Raw genomic sequence first — 18,285 nt, 5'->3', positions numbered from 1 at the left:
TTCTGCATAGAAGTGGATCAGAGGGTATTCTGCATAGAATTGGATCAGAGGGTTTTCTGCCTAAAAGTGGATCAGAGGGTATTCTGTCTAAAAGTGGATCAGAGGGTATTCTGTCTAAAAGTGGATCAGAGGGTATTCTGCCTAAAAGTGAATAAAAGGGTTTTGCATAGAAGTGGATTGGAGGGTTATTGCAGGAGTCACAATCGCACTCCACTGAAATCGCAACCGCAAGGGCATTCACACAGAAACGCATGTTGAAATGGTAATACAAAGCAAAGAGATTTCAGCACGAACATGTGTGAACCAGGGGGTAAGAGATATCACGTACCTTCCTCTTCAGCTGTAGAAGGAGCTCCTGTTCTTGTTTCACAGGAAGGACATCACCATCCTTACCTAATGGGAACAGAATAGAACGCTTACAATACTACATTTAGAGCACTTTAAAATAATGCCTTCAATACAATATTCTAAGCTGCTAACTTAGTCTTTTACGTGAACCTGTACTTTGCCCATACCAGAAAAAAATGACAGATTAGCTGTAAAGAAGGTGAGAGGTTAAATTCCATTAAAGTGATACTAAACCCACAACAGTACAATCAGTCTGTGTATGCAGTAAAGCATGCTCGTTATATTCACTGTGGAACCTAAGGGGTTAATTCTCTGCATTATGTAAAAACACTGTTTGATCCTGTCTTCTCTGATTCTTCCCTTCTTCCAGTGTTTCCCTTTTACCTCCTGCTAAGACATATTGTGTGCACTCTGCACATGCTCAGTTTGGTGTGTATTGCTAGAGAGGTATAACCTATATTAACCCCACCCACCCATGAGACAATGTACTGGTAATTCATTTCTTAGGCAACTAGCGCTGCATCATAGCAGGAATGAACTGCAAGCTTCCCATACTAGGAAATACTGAATATTTGACTTTGTTCAAGTCAGTAAATGGGGCACTGGGCAGTGATCACTATGGGCAAAGTACAGGAGCACTTTAACTGCCTAACTCACAGTATATTTTTTGTCACATCTCTGCCTTCTAGCTATCAGTTTATCCAAACCTGATTGATCAGTCTGTCCGAGACGCCACAGCTCCAGATGATCGGGAAACTGGAAGAGCAGCAAGCGGGAAGCCTGAGCGCAAGACACAAGATGCCGCTGTGAAGGGAAAGACGTGCTTATTATTATGCACTTTCATAGAGTTTAACTGCTTTCCGACCGCCCTATAGCAGAACTACTGCTACAGGGCGGCAGGGCTGTGCGCAAACTATATATATATATATATATATATATATATATATATATATATATCTCTATCTATCTACAGTCAGGTCCATAAATATTGGGACATCGACACAATTCTAACATTTTTGGCTCTATACACCACCACAATGGATTTGAAATGAAAAGAACAAGATGTGCTTTAACTGCAGACTGTCAGCTTTAATTTGAGGGTATTTACATCCAAATCAGGTGAACGGTGTAGGAATTACAACAGTTTGCATATGTGCCTCCCACTTGTTAAGGGACCAAAAGTAATGGGACAGAATAATAATCATAAATCAAACTTTCACTTTTTAATACTTGGTTGCAAATCCTTTGTAGTCAATTACAGCCTGAAGTCTGGAACGCATAGACATCACCAGACGCTGGGTTTCATCCCTGGTGATGCTCTGCCAGGCCTCTTCTGCAACTGTCTTCAGTTCCTGCTTGTTCTTGGGGGATTTTCCCTTCAGTTTTGTCTTCAGCAAGTGAAATGCATGCTCAATCGGATTCAGGTCAGGTGATTGACTTGGCCATTGCATAACATTCCACTTCTTTCCCTTAAAAAAACTCTTTGGTTGCTTTTGCAGTATGCTTTGGGTCATTGTCCATCTGCACTGTGAAGCGGCGTCCAATGAGTTGTGAAGCATTTGGCTGAATATGAGCAGATAATATTCCCGAAACACTTCAGAATTCATCCGGCTGCTTTTGTCAGCAGTCACATCATCAATAAATACAAGAGAACCAGTTCCATTGGCAGCCATACATGCCCACGCCATGACACTACCACCACCATGCTTCACTGATGAGGTGGTATGCTTAGGATCATGAGCAGTTCCTTTCCTTCTCCATCCTCTTCTCTTCCCATCACTCTGGTACAAGTTGATCTCGGTCTCATCTGTCCATAGGATGTTGTTCCAGAACTGTGAAGGGTTTTTTAGATGTCGTTTGGCAAACTCTAATCTGGCCTTCCTGTTTTTGAGGCTCACCAATGGTTTCCATCTTGTGGTGAACCCTCTGTATTCACTCTGGTGAAGTCTTCTCTTGATTGTTGACTTTGACACACATACACCTACCTCCTGGAGAGTGTTCTTGATCTGGCCAACTGTTGTGAAGGGTGTTTTCTTCCCCAGGGAAAGAATTCTTCAGTCATCCACCACAGTTGTTTTCCGTGGTCTTCCGGGTCTTTTGGTGTTGCTGAGCTCACCGGTGCGTTCCTTCTTTTAAAGAATGTTCCAAACAGTTGTTTTGGCCACGCCTAATGTTTTTGCTATCTCTCTGATGGGTTTGTTTTGTTTTTTCAGCCTAATGATGGCTTGCTCCACTGATAGTGACAGCTCTTTGGATCTCATCTTGAGAGTTGACAGCAACAGATTCCAAATGCAAATAGCACACTTAAAATGAACTCTGGACCTTTTATCTGCTCATTGTAATTGGGATAATGAGGGAATAACACACACCTGGCCATGGAATAGCTGAGAAGCCAATTGTCCCATTACTTTTGGTCCCTTACCAAGTGGGAGGCACATATGCAAACTGTTGTAATTCCTACACCGTTCACCTGATTTGGATGTAAATACCCTCAAATGAAAGCTGACAGTCTGCAGTTAAAGCACATCTTGTTCATTTCATTTCAAATCCATTGTGGTGGTGTATAGAGCCAGAAATGTTAGAATTGTGTCGATGTCCCAATATTTATGGACCTGACTGTATATATATATATATATAGATAGACAGATATAGATAGATAGAGATATATATATATATATATATATATATATATATATATATATATATATATATATATATCTATCTATCTATCTATCTATATATATCTATATAGATATATAATATATATGATTTTTGCACAGCCCTGCCATTAACTAACGGTTAGTCAAGGCGATCGTAAACAGAGGTATATGCAAAGTTCCCCTGGATAATCCCACAACTACCTGTTGATCCTGCCACTGAAGTCCTCCTATTCTAGCATCCTGTGATGGGGTGGCAACAATGCAGTACTGCTCTTGAATTCAGAGCAGAGTTGCCACTCCTATGAAGGCTGTGCCTGTTGCATGGCTTGGGATGAGATCATGTTACAAGGGGTGTGGCTATTAGCATTGTCACTGCTGATCCACAACACTGTAGCTTGTCAATCAGCACCCGCCCACACCTAGCCCTGCCCGCTGCTTCCTGGATTGGCAGTATTGCTTTTTTTTTACTGAAACCGTTCCACTTTGAGATGCAGTGTCTGGGAGGGGGAGTGGGTGAGACACAAATGGAGGAGGATTTTAGTCTGGGAAGGTTTCCTACATTACAAGGCTTGTGCATCACATAGCATTTATATTAGGTAATTGGCTAAACTGTACAGGAGCCATTAGTTATTACTTTAAAGCGGAGCTCTACTCAAAAGGGAAAGTCCCGCTTTAAGCCTTTGTCCCCAGCTCCCCATTAAGGATTGGCACAATTGGGGAGTGGGGGGGAGGGGGAGTGGGTACCCGATTTTGACAGGTACCTGCTTCCACTTCTGCTGCGATTGCCTAGGCGATCGGAAGTGGAAGTTTTCCTCCTAGCCTCCCTTCCCATAGTCTTCTGGGACACGTGACAGGTCCCAGAAGACTACGGGGCCATTTATAAAGCGCAGCGCTTCTTGCGCATGCACACTGGGCACCCGACTGTAAAGCCGCAAGCTGTCACAGCTGGGTGCCCACACTAAAGATGCCGATGCCAGGGAGAGAAGATGACTGGTGAAACCAGCCGTGGTGAGGACACCGCTGGACCGAGGGACAGGTAAGTGGCTGTATTTTAAAAGTCAGCAGCTACAGTTTTTGTAGCTGCTTTTTTTTTTTCCAAGTGGAACTCCGCTTCTCCCTTCTGCAAAACCACCTAAATATCTGGTGCTCTTGAGTCCAGAATCATTTCAATATCTAGTGTCCTGCGTGCAGAACCATCTCCAGATCTAGTTCTCCTGCGTGCAGAACCATCTCTAGATCTAGTTCTCCTGCCTGTAGAACCATCTCAATCTCTAGTTCTCCTGCCTGTAGAACCATCTCAATCTCTAGTTCTCCTGCCTGTAGAACCATCTCAATTTCTAGTTCTTCCTCCTGTAGAACCATCTCAATCTCTAGTTCTTCCGCCTGTAGAACCATCTCAATCTCTAGTTCTCCTGCCTGTAGAACCATCTCAGTATCTAGTTCTCCTGCCTGTAGAACCAGCTCAATATCTAGTTCTTCCGCCTGTAGAACCATCTCAGTATCTAGTTCTTCCGCCTGTAGAACAATCTCAATATCTAGTTCTTCCACCTGTAGAACAATCTCAATATCTAGTTCTTCCGCCTGTAGAACAATCTCAATATCTAGTTCTTCCGCCTGTAGAACCATCTCAATATCTAGTTCTTCCGCCTGTAGAACCATCTCAATCTCTAGTTCTCCTGCCTGTAGAACCATCTCAGTATCTAGTTCTCCTGCCTGTAGAACCAACTCAATATCTAGTTCTTCTGCCTGTAGAACCATCTCAAAATCTAGTTCTTCCGCCTGTAGAACAATCTCAATATCTAGTTCTTCTGCCTGTAGAACCATCTCAATCTCTAGTTCTCCTGCCTGTATAACCATCTCATTCTCTAGTTCTCCTGCCTGTAGAACCATCTCAATCTCTAGTTCTCCTGCCTGTAGAACCATCTCAATCTCTAGTTCTCCTGCCTGTAGAACCATCTCAATCTCTAGTTCTCCTGCCTGTAGAACCATCTCAATATCTAGTTCTTCCGCCTGTAGAACCATCTCAATATCTAGTTCTTCCGCCTGTAGAACCATCTCAATATCTAGTTCTTCCGCCTGTAGAACCATCTCAATATCTAGTTCTTCCGCCTGTAGAACCATCTCAATCTCTAGTTCTCCTGCCTGTAGAACCATCTCAATCTCTAGTTCTCCTGCCTCTAGAACCATCTCAATCTCTAGTTCTCCTGCCTGTAGAACCATCTCAATCTCTAGTTCTCCTGCCTGTAGAACCATCTCAATATCTAGTTCTCCTGCCTGTAGAACCAGCTCAATATCTAGTTCTTCTGCCTGTAAAACCAGCTCAATATCTAGTTGTTCTGCCTGTAGAACCAGCTCAATATCAAGTTCTCCTGCGTGCAGAACCATCTCAAGGTGGAACTCCGCTTTAAGGCTGCATTCATAGTTGAACTGAGCAGTTTATTGATTTACAGGCTTTTATTTTTCATTTCTGAGTGCTTGTATAGGTGATTTTGCACATTTTTGTGGGCGCCTAAGGCTTAAGCGTTTTTTTTGGTAAGCTAGTTACTAGATAAAAATGTGCAATATGGGTATTTTCGCGCATGTTTGCCCTTTAAAAAAGCCCCAAAAAATATCTGCAGACACACCGAACAAGACTCACATGCGGGAAGGTGATTTTTCTCAGTGCAGCCTCATAGGATTTTACTTGTATCCTCTCCAACAACGGTCGTGCGACAATATTGCCATCCAAGCCTGTGAAAAGACAGGACTTGTTTAGAACAGGAACGAAGCAAAATACACATGAAATGAAATAAAAAAAAAAAAAAGTTCTATACCTCCAGAAATCAGAGATGTGCTGCTGTGAGCCACTGCCCGGACGTCACGGCTGTGATGCTGGAATGGTTTGGTGGAAACCCACTGCTTCTCCTCCTTCCCTGCCTGCAGTGCCAACTGCTGGAACTGTAAGATGGATCCCTGTGCAGTGCCCACCACCAGACTGTCTTCTTCCTGAAAAGAAAACCACACCGATCAGCCATAACTGAATAACCACCCACCGAATACTGAGTAGGTCCCCCTTTTGCAGCCACAACAGCCCTGACCCATCGAGGTATAGACTGCACTGAAGGTATGCTGTGGTATCTGACACCAAGCCTTCAGCAGCAGATCCTTTAACTCCTGTAAGTTGCGAGGTGGGGCCTGCATGGATCAGACTTGTTTTTTCAGCACACCCCACCAATGCTTGATTAGATTGAGATCTGGGGAATCTGGAGGCCAAGTTAACACCTCAAACTCATTGCTGTTCTTCTCAAATCATTTTTAAACTATTTTGGAGTGTGACAGAGCATATTATCCAGCTGAAAGAGGCCGCTGCCATCAGGAAACAGCATTTCAATGAGGGGGTGTACTTGTTCAGCAACAATGCTTAGGTACTTGTTACTTGTTAAGTAACATGCATGTGAATGGCAGGAACCAAGGTTTCCAGGCAGAAGATTGCCGAAAACATCACACTGCCTTCCCTGACTTGCCTTCTTCCCATTGGTCCCATTTGTTCCCCAGGTAAGCCACACACACCCTCTCACATGATTCATCAGACCAGGCCAACCTTCTTTCACTGCACGGTGGTCCAGTTCTGATGCTTGTGTCCCTATTGTAGGTATTTTGGCTAAGGACACGGGTCAGCATGGGCAACCTGACCAGTCTGCAGCTACGAAGCCCTGTACTCAACAAATTGCAATGCCCATTATTTCTGCTTTTAACACCTCAACTTCAAGGACAACATGTTTACTTGCACTTAACCTGTCAGTGATCACAGAGTTATTGCTGATCAGTGTAGATATCAGCCTTGAAAGGTAATTTATAGTTATTTATAGTAACCCAGAGTTTAACAATTCCAGCCAATGTATGGAAAATCACTACAGCTTTCCAGTTCTGGAAAGGTGGTGATTGGTAAGGGACTGATAGGAGTCACATTATTGTTAGCAGTTGCAATAGGTATCTATAGCTAAAACTTATCTTCTACATCAGTGGTCTCAAAACTGCGGCCCTTTGCTTGCCTATCTGGCCCTCAAGGCATTATTACTCGCCCTGACACCAACAATGGGGCATAATTCCTTCCACTCACACCAACAATGGGGCACTAGTCCTTCCACTGACACCAACAATGGGGCATAATTCCTTCCATTGACACCAACGATGGGGCACTAGTCCTTCCACTGACACCAACGATGGGGCACTAGTCCTTCCACTGACACCAACGAAGGGGCACTAGTCCTTCCACTGACACCAACAATGGGGCACTAGTCCTTCCACTGACACCAACGATGGGGCATAATTCTTTCCACTGACACCAACGAAGGGGCATAATTCCTTCCACTGACACCAACGATGGGGCATAATTCTTTCCACTGACACCAACGAAGGGGCACAATTCCTTCCACTAACACCAACAATGGGGCACTATTCCTTCCACTGACACCAACGATGGGGCATAATTCTTTCCACTGACACCAACGATGGGGCACAATTCCTTCCGCTGACACCAATGATTGGGCATAATTCCTTCCACTGACACCAACGATGGGGCATAATTCCTTCCGCTGACACCAACGATGGGGCATAATTCCTTCCACTGACACCAACGATGGGGCATAATTCCTTCCATTGACACCAATGATGGGGCACTAGTCCTTCCACTGACACCAATGATGGGGCACTAGTCCTTCCACTGACACCAACGATGGGGCATAATTCTTTCCACTGACACCAACGATGGGGCATAATTCTTTCCACTGACACCAACGATGGGGCATAATTCCTTCCACTGACACCAACGATGGGGCATAATTCCTTACACTGACACCAACGATGGAGCATAATTCCTTCCGCTGACACCAACGATGGGGCATAATTCCTTCCACTGACACCAACGATGGGGCATAATTCCTTCCGCTAACACCAACAATGGGACATAATTCCTTCCACTGACACCAATGATGGGGCATAATTCCTTCCGCTAACACCAACGATGGGGCATAATTCCTTCCGCTGACACCAACGATGGGGCATAATTCCTTCCACTGACACCAACGATGGGGCATAATTCCTTCCATTGACACCAACGCTGGGGCACTATTCCTTCCATTGACACCAACAATGGGGTATAATTCCTTTCCCTGACACCAACAATGGGGCACTACTCCTTCCAGTGACATCGATGATGGGGCAGAATTCCTTCCATTAACACCAACAATGGCATACTATTCCTTCCACTGACACAAACAATGGAGCATAATTCCTTCCACTGACACAAACAATGGGGCATAATTCCTTCCACTGACACCAACTATTTCTATTGGGCATGGTTTACTACCACTGGGCACAGCCGGCCCCCCTAAAGTCTGAAACATAGTAAACTGGGCCTTTCTTTGGAAACTTTAGAGACCCCTATTCTACATTATACATGCCTCTCCAATATTTCTACACACAACTTTGTGGAGTTTGCCTTCGAATATATTTCTGTATAAACAATCTGTTTCTGTAGTGTCGTCTGTGCTAGTTACCCAACCTAGACATTGCTGTATAAAATTATTGGTGAGATCATCACGGAGACCTAAAATCTATCCTAGTCACAGCTAAAATAACTGGCCATAGCAGCATGAGAGGAAGGATTCATAAAGAAGCCTCCTGGATATGAGAACAAATGACAACAGCTTAAAGGTATTCGTATTTTCTGAACAATTTTACCATTTGCTTGAAAATATTTAAAAAAAGAAAAAAAGTGAGCATCGGATGTACCTGAGACACCGCTATGCACAGGATATCACTGGTGGCCGCAGTGTATGAGCGGATAAGTGTCCCCGTCTCTAAATTCCAGAATTGAAGCTTCCCATTAGAATCCACGCTGACAATTTCCCCACAGGACAGAACAGCCACCCCCCAGACTATACATTTGCGTTTCCGGCTGACCAACGGCATCCTTAGAACTTGCAGCAGGCGACCTGGGACAAAAAAGATCGCAAAATAGGTCAGTGATAGGCCAGGCATTGGAATATAAAAACAGAATGGTGAAATGACAAAAAGAATCACAAGGTCATAGAAACTTCGACAGCAAAAAGAAACTAGAAAAGCTACAATTTCTGGGGAAATTGTGTGAAGTGTTCTTGCCACCACTCTGCTGCCTGCTCACACACCTGGGTTCCTATGGCAACTCACTCTACAGCAAGGGCAGAGAAGAGCGGTTAAAAACAAACTGCTCCAACTTGCTCACTTCACTGGCGGTTGCCATCTTCAAAAGGTTGTAGTTTAAAAATTATAAATCCTACACCGAAGAGCTTTATATTGTGAGAATCACAAGACCCAGACCTACATTTTGATGCATAGTATGTCTCTAAAATATTAAAAATGAAGGCACAGTCGCAGTTTAGAAATTGCCCTTCATATTTGAGGTGGCTAGAGTGGAGTTTCAATGAATGTCAATGGGAGGTGTGAGTTGCAAACAAATGGTCATATTGTGAAAACTATCAGGACTATGGCTTAGCCGCGGACATTTTTAGTGGCAGCAGGGATAGCTGAACGTTTTGATATAAGATTTGTGTAGGTGGGCTTGAAAATGAGGGAGTGATGGCAGTTTAGAAATCATGTCCTGATTTTTCAGCTCACACTCTAGCTTTTGTCAGCTCCCACTCTAGTTTTGAACATTCCGCCATTCATTCCTATGGGACCAACTTCACCACAAAAACGCCGATATTTTGTGAACCATTTGGCGAAATGTTCCACAAAATAATAGCACACCAATCGGGAACAATCCGCACGTTTCGGTATATTACGGTCTATGTAGTGTAAAAACTGTGGGAGGAGTTAGGGGGGTAAATTTGGCTATAATAATAAGAATATATATGTGAGATAACAGGAAGTGGTCTTGCCATGCAAGAACACTTAATGAGTTTGCAGCACTGGTGGTATGGATCACCCCAGCCGGTAGGGCACAGCAAGGATCAGGATTTATGTGTCATTTACTGTGTGCTCTGGCAAGTACTAGAGGGAGTTTGTTTTTTCAACACATGGACCAAGTGTGTCTGCTCCTGTGGGCTCCAGCTGACATTTTGGAGATGACACCTATACTAAATAGATGTTGGTGTAAGTAGATAGTGGAACCAGTACATGCATTCTACAAAGGTTGTGCTGACCAAACATTCCTTTTTTTGTTCAACCAGGTTGAACCTAAAAAAAAAGGAAAAAATTGACCGACTCCCCCTTTTACACTTTCGATGTAGATGGGGGAATTACTCCCACTAAGTTATATTCTGCTGGTGGGGAGCCTTCCCTGCCGACAGATTACAATGAGCAGTGCTGGCGGCTATAGCCATCAGCACTGATTGGTAAAAACCCAACAGGCTGCTTGTACACAAGGCAGCGGAGAGAACAGGTATGCTGAAGGTTTGGAAAAGCCATTAACCATGACATGAGTGGAGGAGCCCATTATGGACCCCAGGATGCTCTGGAAGAAACACTGAACACAACAACCAATCAGATCTTCTCTAACAAGTTATTAGACCAGATTAGAAAACCAAAAATATAACAGAATTGGTTCCTGGGTTCCCCACCTGACGAGACGCTGAACACTTTAATGGTGTTGATGGAGCCAGCAACTATATGGGAACCCGAAGGATGCCAGGCAAGGCACAGAATGCGCTCTGTGGGAAGAAATAACAGGCGTTAGGTCACAAGTTTGTCTACATCCAGCTCCGTCATGTGACATCTTCACATGATCATCCGTCTGCCAATCACCTTTCTGTCGATCCAAACTCTTCTCAAACACAATGTTCTCGGGAGTAATGGTGAACAGCTTCACGGAGCCGTCCTCACAGCCCACCTGAAACAAGAGGAACAGATCACTGATGGCTCCCAGAGGAATGAAGAACTTCAGGAGGAATATGGATCCAAAAAACATGAGACTATCGAGTCTGGGCTGTAAACTTCAACATGAGATCTGTAAAGACCATAAATGAATTCTGTGTGTTGCTGTTGCACTTCATCTATTGTCCCTCAGCATGTGAAACATGAGACTTTCAGAGTCCACATTGAAAAATTTTAGATATATTCAGTAATCTATTGGTTTTACAGTCATACAGAAACAGCTGTCAAGAAGACAAAAAATATATAATCTAAATATCTTAGTGCAGGGCTCGACAAATCCCAAGCGCCAGGTCGCCATGGTGACTAGAAATTGTCGCATGGGTTCACTAGTCGCGTTCCCATAGACTCCAGTGCAAAGTTGCCTCCCATAGACTTCAGTGCAAAGTCACCTAAAGTAAACATCAATGCAAAGTCGCCTCCCACTGACTTCAATGCCAGAAACGCCTCCCGCTGACTTCAATGCCAGAAACGCCTCCCGCTGACTTCAATGCCAGAAACGCCTCCCGCTGAATTCAATGCAAAAACGCCTCCCATTGACTTCAATGCAAAAACGCCTCCCATTGACTTCAATGCAAAAACGCCTCCCATTGCCTTCAATGCAAAAACGCCTCCCATTGCCTTCAATGCAAAAATGCCTCCCATTGCCTTCAATGCAAAAGACGCCTCCCATTGCCTTCAATGCAAAAGACGCCTCCCACTGACTTCAATGCAAAAACGCCTCCCACTGACTTCAATGCAAAAACGCCTCCCACTGACTTCAAAGCAAAAACGCCTCCCATTGCCTTCAATGCAAAAACGCCTCCCACTGCCTTCAATGCAACAACGCCTCCCATTGCCTTCAATGCAAAAACGCCGCCCATTGCCTTCAATGCAAAAGATGCCTCCCACTGACTTCAATGCAAAAATGCCTCCCATTGCCTTCAATGCAAAAACGCCTCCCATTGCCTTCAATGCAAAAACGCCCCCCATTGCCTTCAATGCAAAAACGCCTCCCATTGCCTTCAATGCAAAAACACCTCCCATTGACTTCAATGCAAAAACGCCTCCCATTGATTCAATGCAAAAAAGCTTCCCCTTGACTTCAATGCCACTCTACTCTATCACTTACGAGTCTGAAATGCACTACTACAAACTCACACAGAACCCTTTTCATGATGGCACTCAAAACGCAATGTGTGTTGATTGCATCTGTGTAAACCACCTCAATAGGCACACGATATCTGGCCTGTCATGTGAGTTTAAACACGCATCCAGAATTGCATGCGTGTGAACCAGGGCAGGTCCATTCACAACTGGCATTTTGGGATTGTGGCAGAATAGCAGTGATTGCAAAATGCAAGTTCAGGTGCCATTAATTTCAATGGCGCCTAAAGCATCGTGCGGGTTTGCCGGGATTGTCGTGCGGCAAATAGCATCACGTGAAGCTTGTTGCTCACAAGTTGCCTTGCTCTGGGTGCCGACAACCCACGCTACGCTAAAAAAACAAAAAAAGAACCCAAAAAACTGGCTCCTAACTTTTTTAGCTGGCTTCTAGATTCAAAGCAAATTTGTCAAGCCCTGACTTGGTGGGATATGGGCTGGGTTCACGTCACTCCCTGCCTGCTCTCTTCCTGAACCTTTATACCAGCCCAACACTTGGCAAAATTGTGGTAATTTCAATCACTTTTAAACACTGAAGTTGCTAAATGACTTTCTTTTAGGAGACGTTGTCACCATCCCTAGAAAAAGCAAGATGACACAATGCAAATTTCGGTACATTTTGTGGAAGGAGCACTGCAGTGCATGCCAGCTTCTACTGGAACATACGGCTCTCCTGCAGGATTGTGGGTTTGTACTTCGGGGACAAGGCCTGTAACTTACGGCAAGTTGAGATCCACAAGGACTTGGTGCGATGTTCCATAAGGGGCCTCCAAATGCGTTCACAGAGTATTTGACGCACAGTCTCTCCAGGTCGTATTCCATGATGTCTCCGTTCAGACCTGCAGAGAAGAGTCGGTCACCGGGCACCCAACATATAGACTCCGTGGATCTCTTCTCATCACCAGGAATGATCTGCATAGCAAAGAATTGATTTTTTTTAAATGTATTTATTACAAGTACTTATGTAGTACCATTAATTTACGCAGCGATATATATATATATATATATATATATATATATATATATATATATAGTGTGGCAAAAAAGTATTTAGTCAGCCACCAATTGTGCAAGTTCTGCCACTTAAAAAGATGAGAGAGGCCTGTAATTGGCATCATAGGTAGACCTCAACTATGAGAGACAAAATGAGAAAAAAAATCCAGACAATCACATTGGCTGATTTGGAAAGAATTTATTTGCAAATTATAGTGGAAAATAAGTATTTGGTCACCTACAAACAAACAAAGATTTCTGGCTCTCACAGACCTGTACCTTCTTCTTTAACCTCTTGCCGACCGCGCATAGCCGAATGACGGCTTCACCGCGGCCGGCCAGTTCTGAGTGGACGTCATATGACGTCCTCCCAGAACGCGCTCTCCTGCGCGCCCCAGGGGGCGCGCACCCGGCGATCTCCGTGATCGCTGTGTCCTACGGACACAGCTGATCACGTGATGTGGTGAAAGGCCGATCCCACCGGCCTTTTACCACGTGATCAGCGGTGTCCAATGACACGCTGATCACAGGGAAATGCAAGTGCCGGTTCTCGGCTGCACTTTCCTCACGCTGTCAGATCGTGAGGAAAGTACTGCCGAGAACCGGCAGTTGTCAGAGCGGGGATCGGCACCGATCATCAGGGCACTGATGATCAGTGCCCTGATGATCGGTGCCCAGCAGTGACACCCGCAAGTTCCGCCCAGCAGTGCGCCCACTAGCCCCGCCCACCCGTGCCCAGCAGTGCACCCACCTGTGCCCAGCAGTGCCCCCAGCAGTGCACCCACCTGTGCCACTCTGCAGTGCCACCTACCTGTGCCCAGAAGTGCCACCTACATGTGCCCAGCAGTGCCACCAACCTGTGCCCACCAGTGCCACCCACCTGTGCCCACCAGTGCCGCCCACCAGTGCCGCCCACCAGTGCCGCCCAGCAGTGCTGCCAGTCAGTGCCACCAGTCAGTGCCCAGGGGTTGTGCCAGTCAGTGCCGCCAGTCAGTGCCCAGAAGTGATGCCAGTCAGTGCCGTCTATCAGTACCCATCATCAGTGTCACCTATCAGTGCCGCCTATCAGTGCCGCCTATCTGTGCCACCTCATTAGTACTGCCTATCAGTGCCCTTTAGTGCTGCCTATCAGTGCCCATCAGTGCTGCCTATCAGTGCCCATCAGTGCTGCCTATCAGTGCCCATCAGTGCTGCCTATCAGTGCCCGTCAGTGCCGCCTCATCAACGCAAATCAGTGAAGGAGAAAAAATACCTGTTTGAAAAATTTTATAAAAGAAACAAATAAACTTTTTTTTTTTTTTCAAATTTTTTGCACATTTTTTAATTTATAGCGCAAAACGTAAAGCGCCCAGTGGCGATTAAATACCACCAAAAGAAAGCTCTATTTGTGAGAAAAAAATGATCAAAATTTCATATGGGTACAATGTTGCATGACCGCGCAATTGTCAATCAAAGTGCGGCAGCGCTAAAAGCTGAAAATTGGCCTGGTAAGGAAGGGGGTATAAGTGCCTGGTAGGCAAGTGGTTAAGAGGCTCCTCTGTCCTGCACTCATTACCTGTATCAATGGCACCTGTTTGAGGTTGTGGACAGGTGTCTTTTATACTGATAACAAGTTCAAACAGTCACACTCCAAACTCCACTATGGTGAAGACCAAAGAGCTGTCGAAGGAATCCAGGCATTCACATTGGCTGATTTGGAAAGAATTTATTTGCAAATTATGGTGGAAAATAAGTATTTGGTCAATATGAAAAGTTCATCTCAATACTTTGTTATATATCCTTTGTTGGCAATGACAGAGGTCAAACGTTTCCTGTAAGTCTTCACAAGGTTGGCACACACTGTTGCTGGTATGTTGGCCCATCCTCCATGCAGATCTCCTCTAGAGCAGTGATGTTTTGGGGCTGTCGCTGGGCAACACGGACTTTCAACTCCCTCCAAAGGTTTTCTATGGGTTTGAGATCTGGAGCCTGGCTAGGCCACTCCAGGACCTTGAAATGCTTCTTACGAAGCCACTCCTTCGTTGCCCGGGCGGTATGTTTGGGATCATTGTCATGTTGGAAGACCCAGCCACGTTTCATCTTCAATGCCCTTGCTGATGGAAGGAGGTTTGCACTCAAAATCTCACGATACATGGCCCCATTCATTCTGTCCTGTACATGGATCAGTCGTCCTGGTCCCTTTGCGGAGAAACAGCCCCAAAGCATGATGTTGCCACCCCCATGCTTCACAGTAGGTATGGTATTCTTTGGATGCAACTCAGCATTCTGTCTCCTCCAAACACGACGAGTTGTGTTTCTACCAAACAGTTCTATTTTGGTTTCATCTGACCATATGACATTCTCCCAATCCTCTTCTGGATCATCCAAATGCTAGCAAACTTCAGACGGGCCTGGACATGTACTGGCTTAAGCAGGGGGACACGTCTGGCACTGCAGGATCTGAGTCCCTGGCGGCGTAGTGTGTTACTGATGGTAGCCTTTGTTACGTTGGTCCCAGCTCTCTGCAGGTCATTCACTAGGTCTCCCCGTGTGGTCCTGGGATTTTTGCTCACCGTTCTTGTGATCATTTTGACCCCACGGGGTGAGATTTTGCGTGGAGCCCCAGATCGAGGGAGATTATCAGTGGTCTTGTATGTCTTCCATTTTCTAATTATTGCTCCCACAGTTGATTTGTTCACACCAAGCTGCTTGCCTATTGCAGATTCAGTCTTTCCAGCCTGGTGCAGGTCTACAATTTTGTTTCTGGTGTCCTTCGACAGCTCTTTAGTCTTCACCATAGTGGAGTTTGGAGTGTGACTGTTTGAGGTTGTGGACAGGTGTCTTTTATACTGATAACAAGTTCAAACAGGTGCCATTGATACAGGTAATGAGTGCAGGACAGAGGAGCCTCTTAAAGAAGAAGGTACAGGTCTGTGAGAGCCAAAAATCTTGCTTGTTTGTAGGTGACCAAATACTTATTTTCCACCATAATTTGCAAATAAATTCTTTCCAGATCAGCCAATGTGATTGTCTGGATTTATTTTCTCATTTTGTCTCTCATAGTTGAGGTCTACCTATGATGCCAATTACAGGCCTCTCTCATCTTTGTAAGTCTGAAAACTTGCACAATTGGTGGCTGACTAAATACTTTTTTGCCCCACTGTATATATATATGTTGTACATTCACATCAGTCCCTAACCCTCAAGGGGCGTTGATCTAGAACAGTGGTCTTCAAACTATGGCCCTAGGGCCAGATGTGGCCCATTTCTTGCTGCTATCTGGCCCTTGGGCCCTTAAACAGTGGGACATAGTTCCTGCTACTGACAATGGGGCCCTATTTCTCCCACTCACACCAATGATAGGGCCCTATTCCTCCCACTGATATCAATGATGGGGCCCTATTTCTCCCATTGATAATGATGGGGCCCTATTGCTTCACTACCACAAATGATGGGGCCCTATTCCTTCCACTGATATCAATGAAGGGGCCCTATTCCTTCCACTGACACCGATGATGGGCCCTATTCCTCCCACTGACACCGATGATGGGGCACTATTCCTCCCACTGACACCAATGATGGGGCACTATTCCTCCCACTGACACCAATGATGGGGCACTATTCCTCCCACTGACACCAATGATGGGGCGCTATTCCTCCCACTGACACTAATGATGGGCCCTATTCCTCCCACTGACACCGATGATGGGGCACTATTCCTCCCACTGACACCAATGATGGGGCACTATTCCTCCCACTGACACCAATGATGGGGCACTATTCCTCCCACTGACACCAATGATGGGGCGCTATTCCTCCAACTGACACCAATGATGGGGCGCTATTCCTCCAACTGACACCAATGATGGGGCACTATTCCTCCCACTGACACCAATGATGGGGCACTATTCCTCCAACTGATACCAACGATGGGGAACTATTCCTCCCACTGATACCGATGATGGGGCACTATTCCTTTCACTGACACCAATGATGGGGCACTATTCCTCCCACTGACACCAATGATGGGGCACTATTCCTTTCACTGACACCAATGATGGGGCACTATTCCTCCCACTGACACCAATGATGGGGCACTATTCCTCCAACTGATACCAACGATGGGGCTTTATTACTCCCACTGATACCGATGATGGGGCAATATTCCGTTCACTGACACCAATGATGGGGCACTATTCCTTTCACTGACACCAATGATGGGGCACTATTCCTTTCACTGACACCAATGATGGGGCACTATTCCTCCAACTGATACCAACGATGGGACACTATTCCTCCCACTGACACCAATGATGGGGCACTATTCCTCCCACTGACACCAATGATGGGGCACTATTCCTCCAACTGATACCAATGATGGGGCACTATTCCTCCCACTGACACCAATGATGAGGCACTATTCCTCCCACTGATACCAATGATGAGGCACTATTCCTGCCACTGATACCAATGATGAGGCACTATTCCTGCCACTGACACCAATGATGGGGCACTATTCCTGCCACTGACACCAATGATGGGGCACTATTCCTCCCACTGATACTAATGATGGGGCACTATTCCTCCCACTGATACCAATGATGGGGCACTATTCCTTCCACTGATTCCAATGATGGGGCACTATTCCTCCCACTGATACCAATGATGGGGCACTATTCAACCCACTGACACCAATGATGGGGCACTATTCCTCCCACTGATACCAATGATGGGGCACTATTCCTCCCACTGACACCAATGATGGGACACTATTCCTCCCACTGACACCAATGATGGGACACTATTCCTCCCACTGACACCAATGATGGGGCACTATTCCTCTCACTGATACCAATGATGGGGCACTATTCCTCCCACTGAAACCAATGATGGGGCACTATTCAACCCACTGACACCAATGATGGGGCACTATTCAACCCACTGACACCAATGATGGGGCACTATTCCTCCCACTGATACCAATGATGGGGCACTATTCCTCCCACTGACACCAATGATGGGACACTATTCCTCCCACTGACACCAATGATGGGGCACTATTCCTCTCACTGATACCAATGATGGGGCACTATTCATCCCACTGACACCAATGATGGGGCACTATTCCTTCCACTGATTCCAATGATGGGGCACTATTCCTCCCACTGATACCAATGATGGGGCACTATTCAACCCACTGACACCAATGATGGGGCACTATTCCTCCCACTGATACCAATGATGGGGCACTATTCCTCCCACTGACACCAAT

At 45.6% G+C, this 18,285-nt stretch overlaps 1 protein-coding gene across 1 annotated transcript in view; it reads right to left on the bottom strand.

Moving 5' to 3' along the window:
- The window catches only part of UTP4 (UTP4 small subunit processome component), a 36,675-nt gene that overhangs the window by 13,294 nt on the left and 5,096 nt on the right, over positions 1-18,285 (bottom strand). The window contains exons 3-10 of the mRNA XM_089678864.1: positions 12,762-12,953; positions 10,773-10,857; positions 10,589-10,678; positions 8,781-8,983; positions 5,822-5,993; positions 5,647-5,738; positions 1,056-1,152; positions 329-393 (exon numbers count right to left, since the gene is read on the bottom strand). Of these exons, the coding sequence (XP_089534990.1) occupies positions 329-393; positions 1,056-1,152; positions 5,647-5,738; positions 5,822-5,993; positions 8,781-8,983; positions 10,589-10,678; positions 10,773-10,857; positions 12,762-12,953 (996 nt within the window). The remainder of the gene's footprint in view (positions 1-328; positions 394-1,055; positions 1,153-5,646; positions 5,739-5,821; positions 5,994-8,780; positions 8,984-10,588; positions 10,679-10,772; positions 10,858-12,761; positions 12,954-18,285) is intronic.

Source organism: Staurois parvus, unplaced genomic scaffold (genome assembly GCF_062004578.1).
Source record: "Staurois parvus isolate SC_StPar_1 unplaced genomic scaffold, SC_StPar_1.0 ptg000211l, whole genome shotgun sequence".
Classification (NCBI taxonomy): Eukaryota; Metazoa; Chordata; class Amphibia; order Anura; family Ranidae; genus Staurois; species Staurois parvus.
The sequence above is the reverse complement of the archived record's forward strand: the minus strand, read 5'-3'. Positions and strand labels throughout refer to the sequence as shown.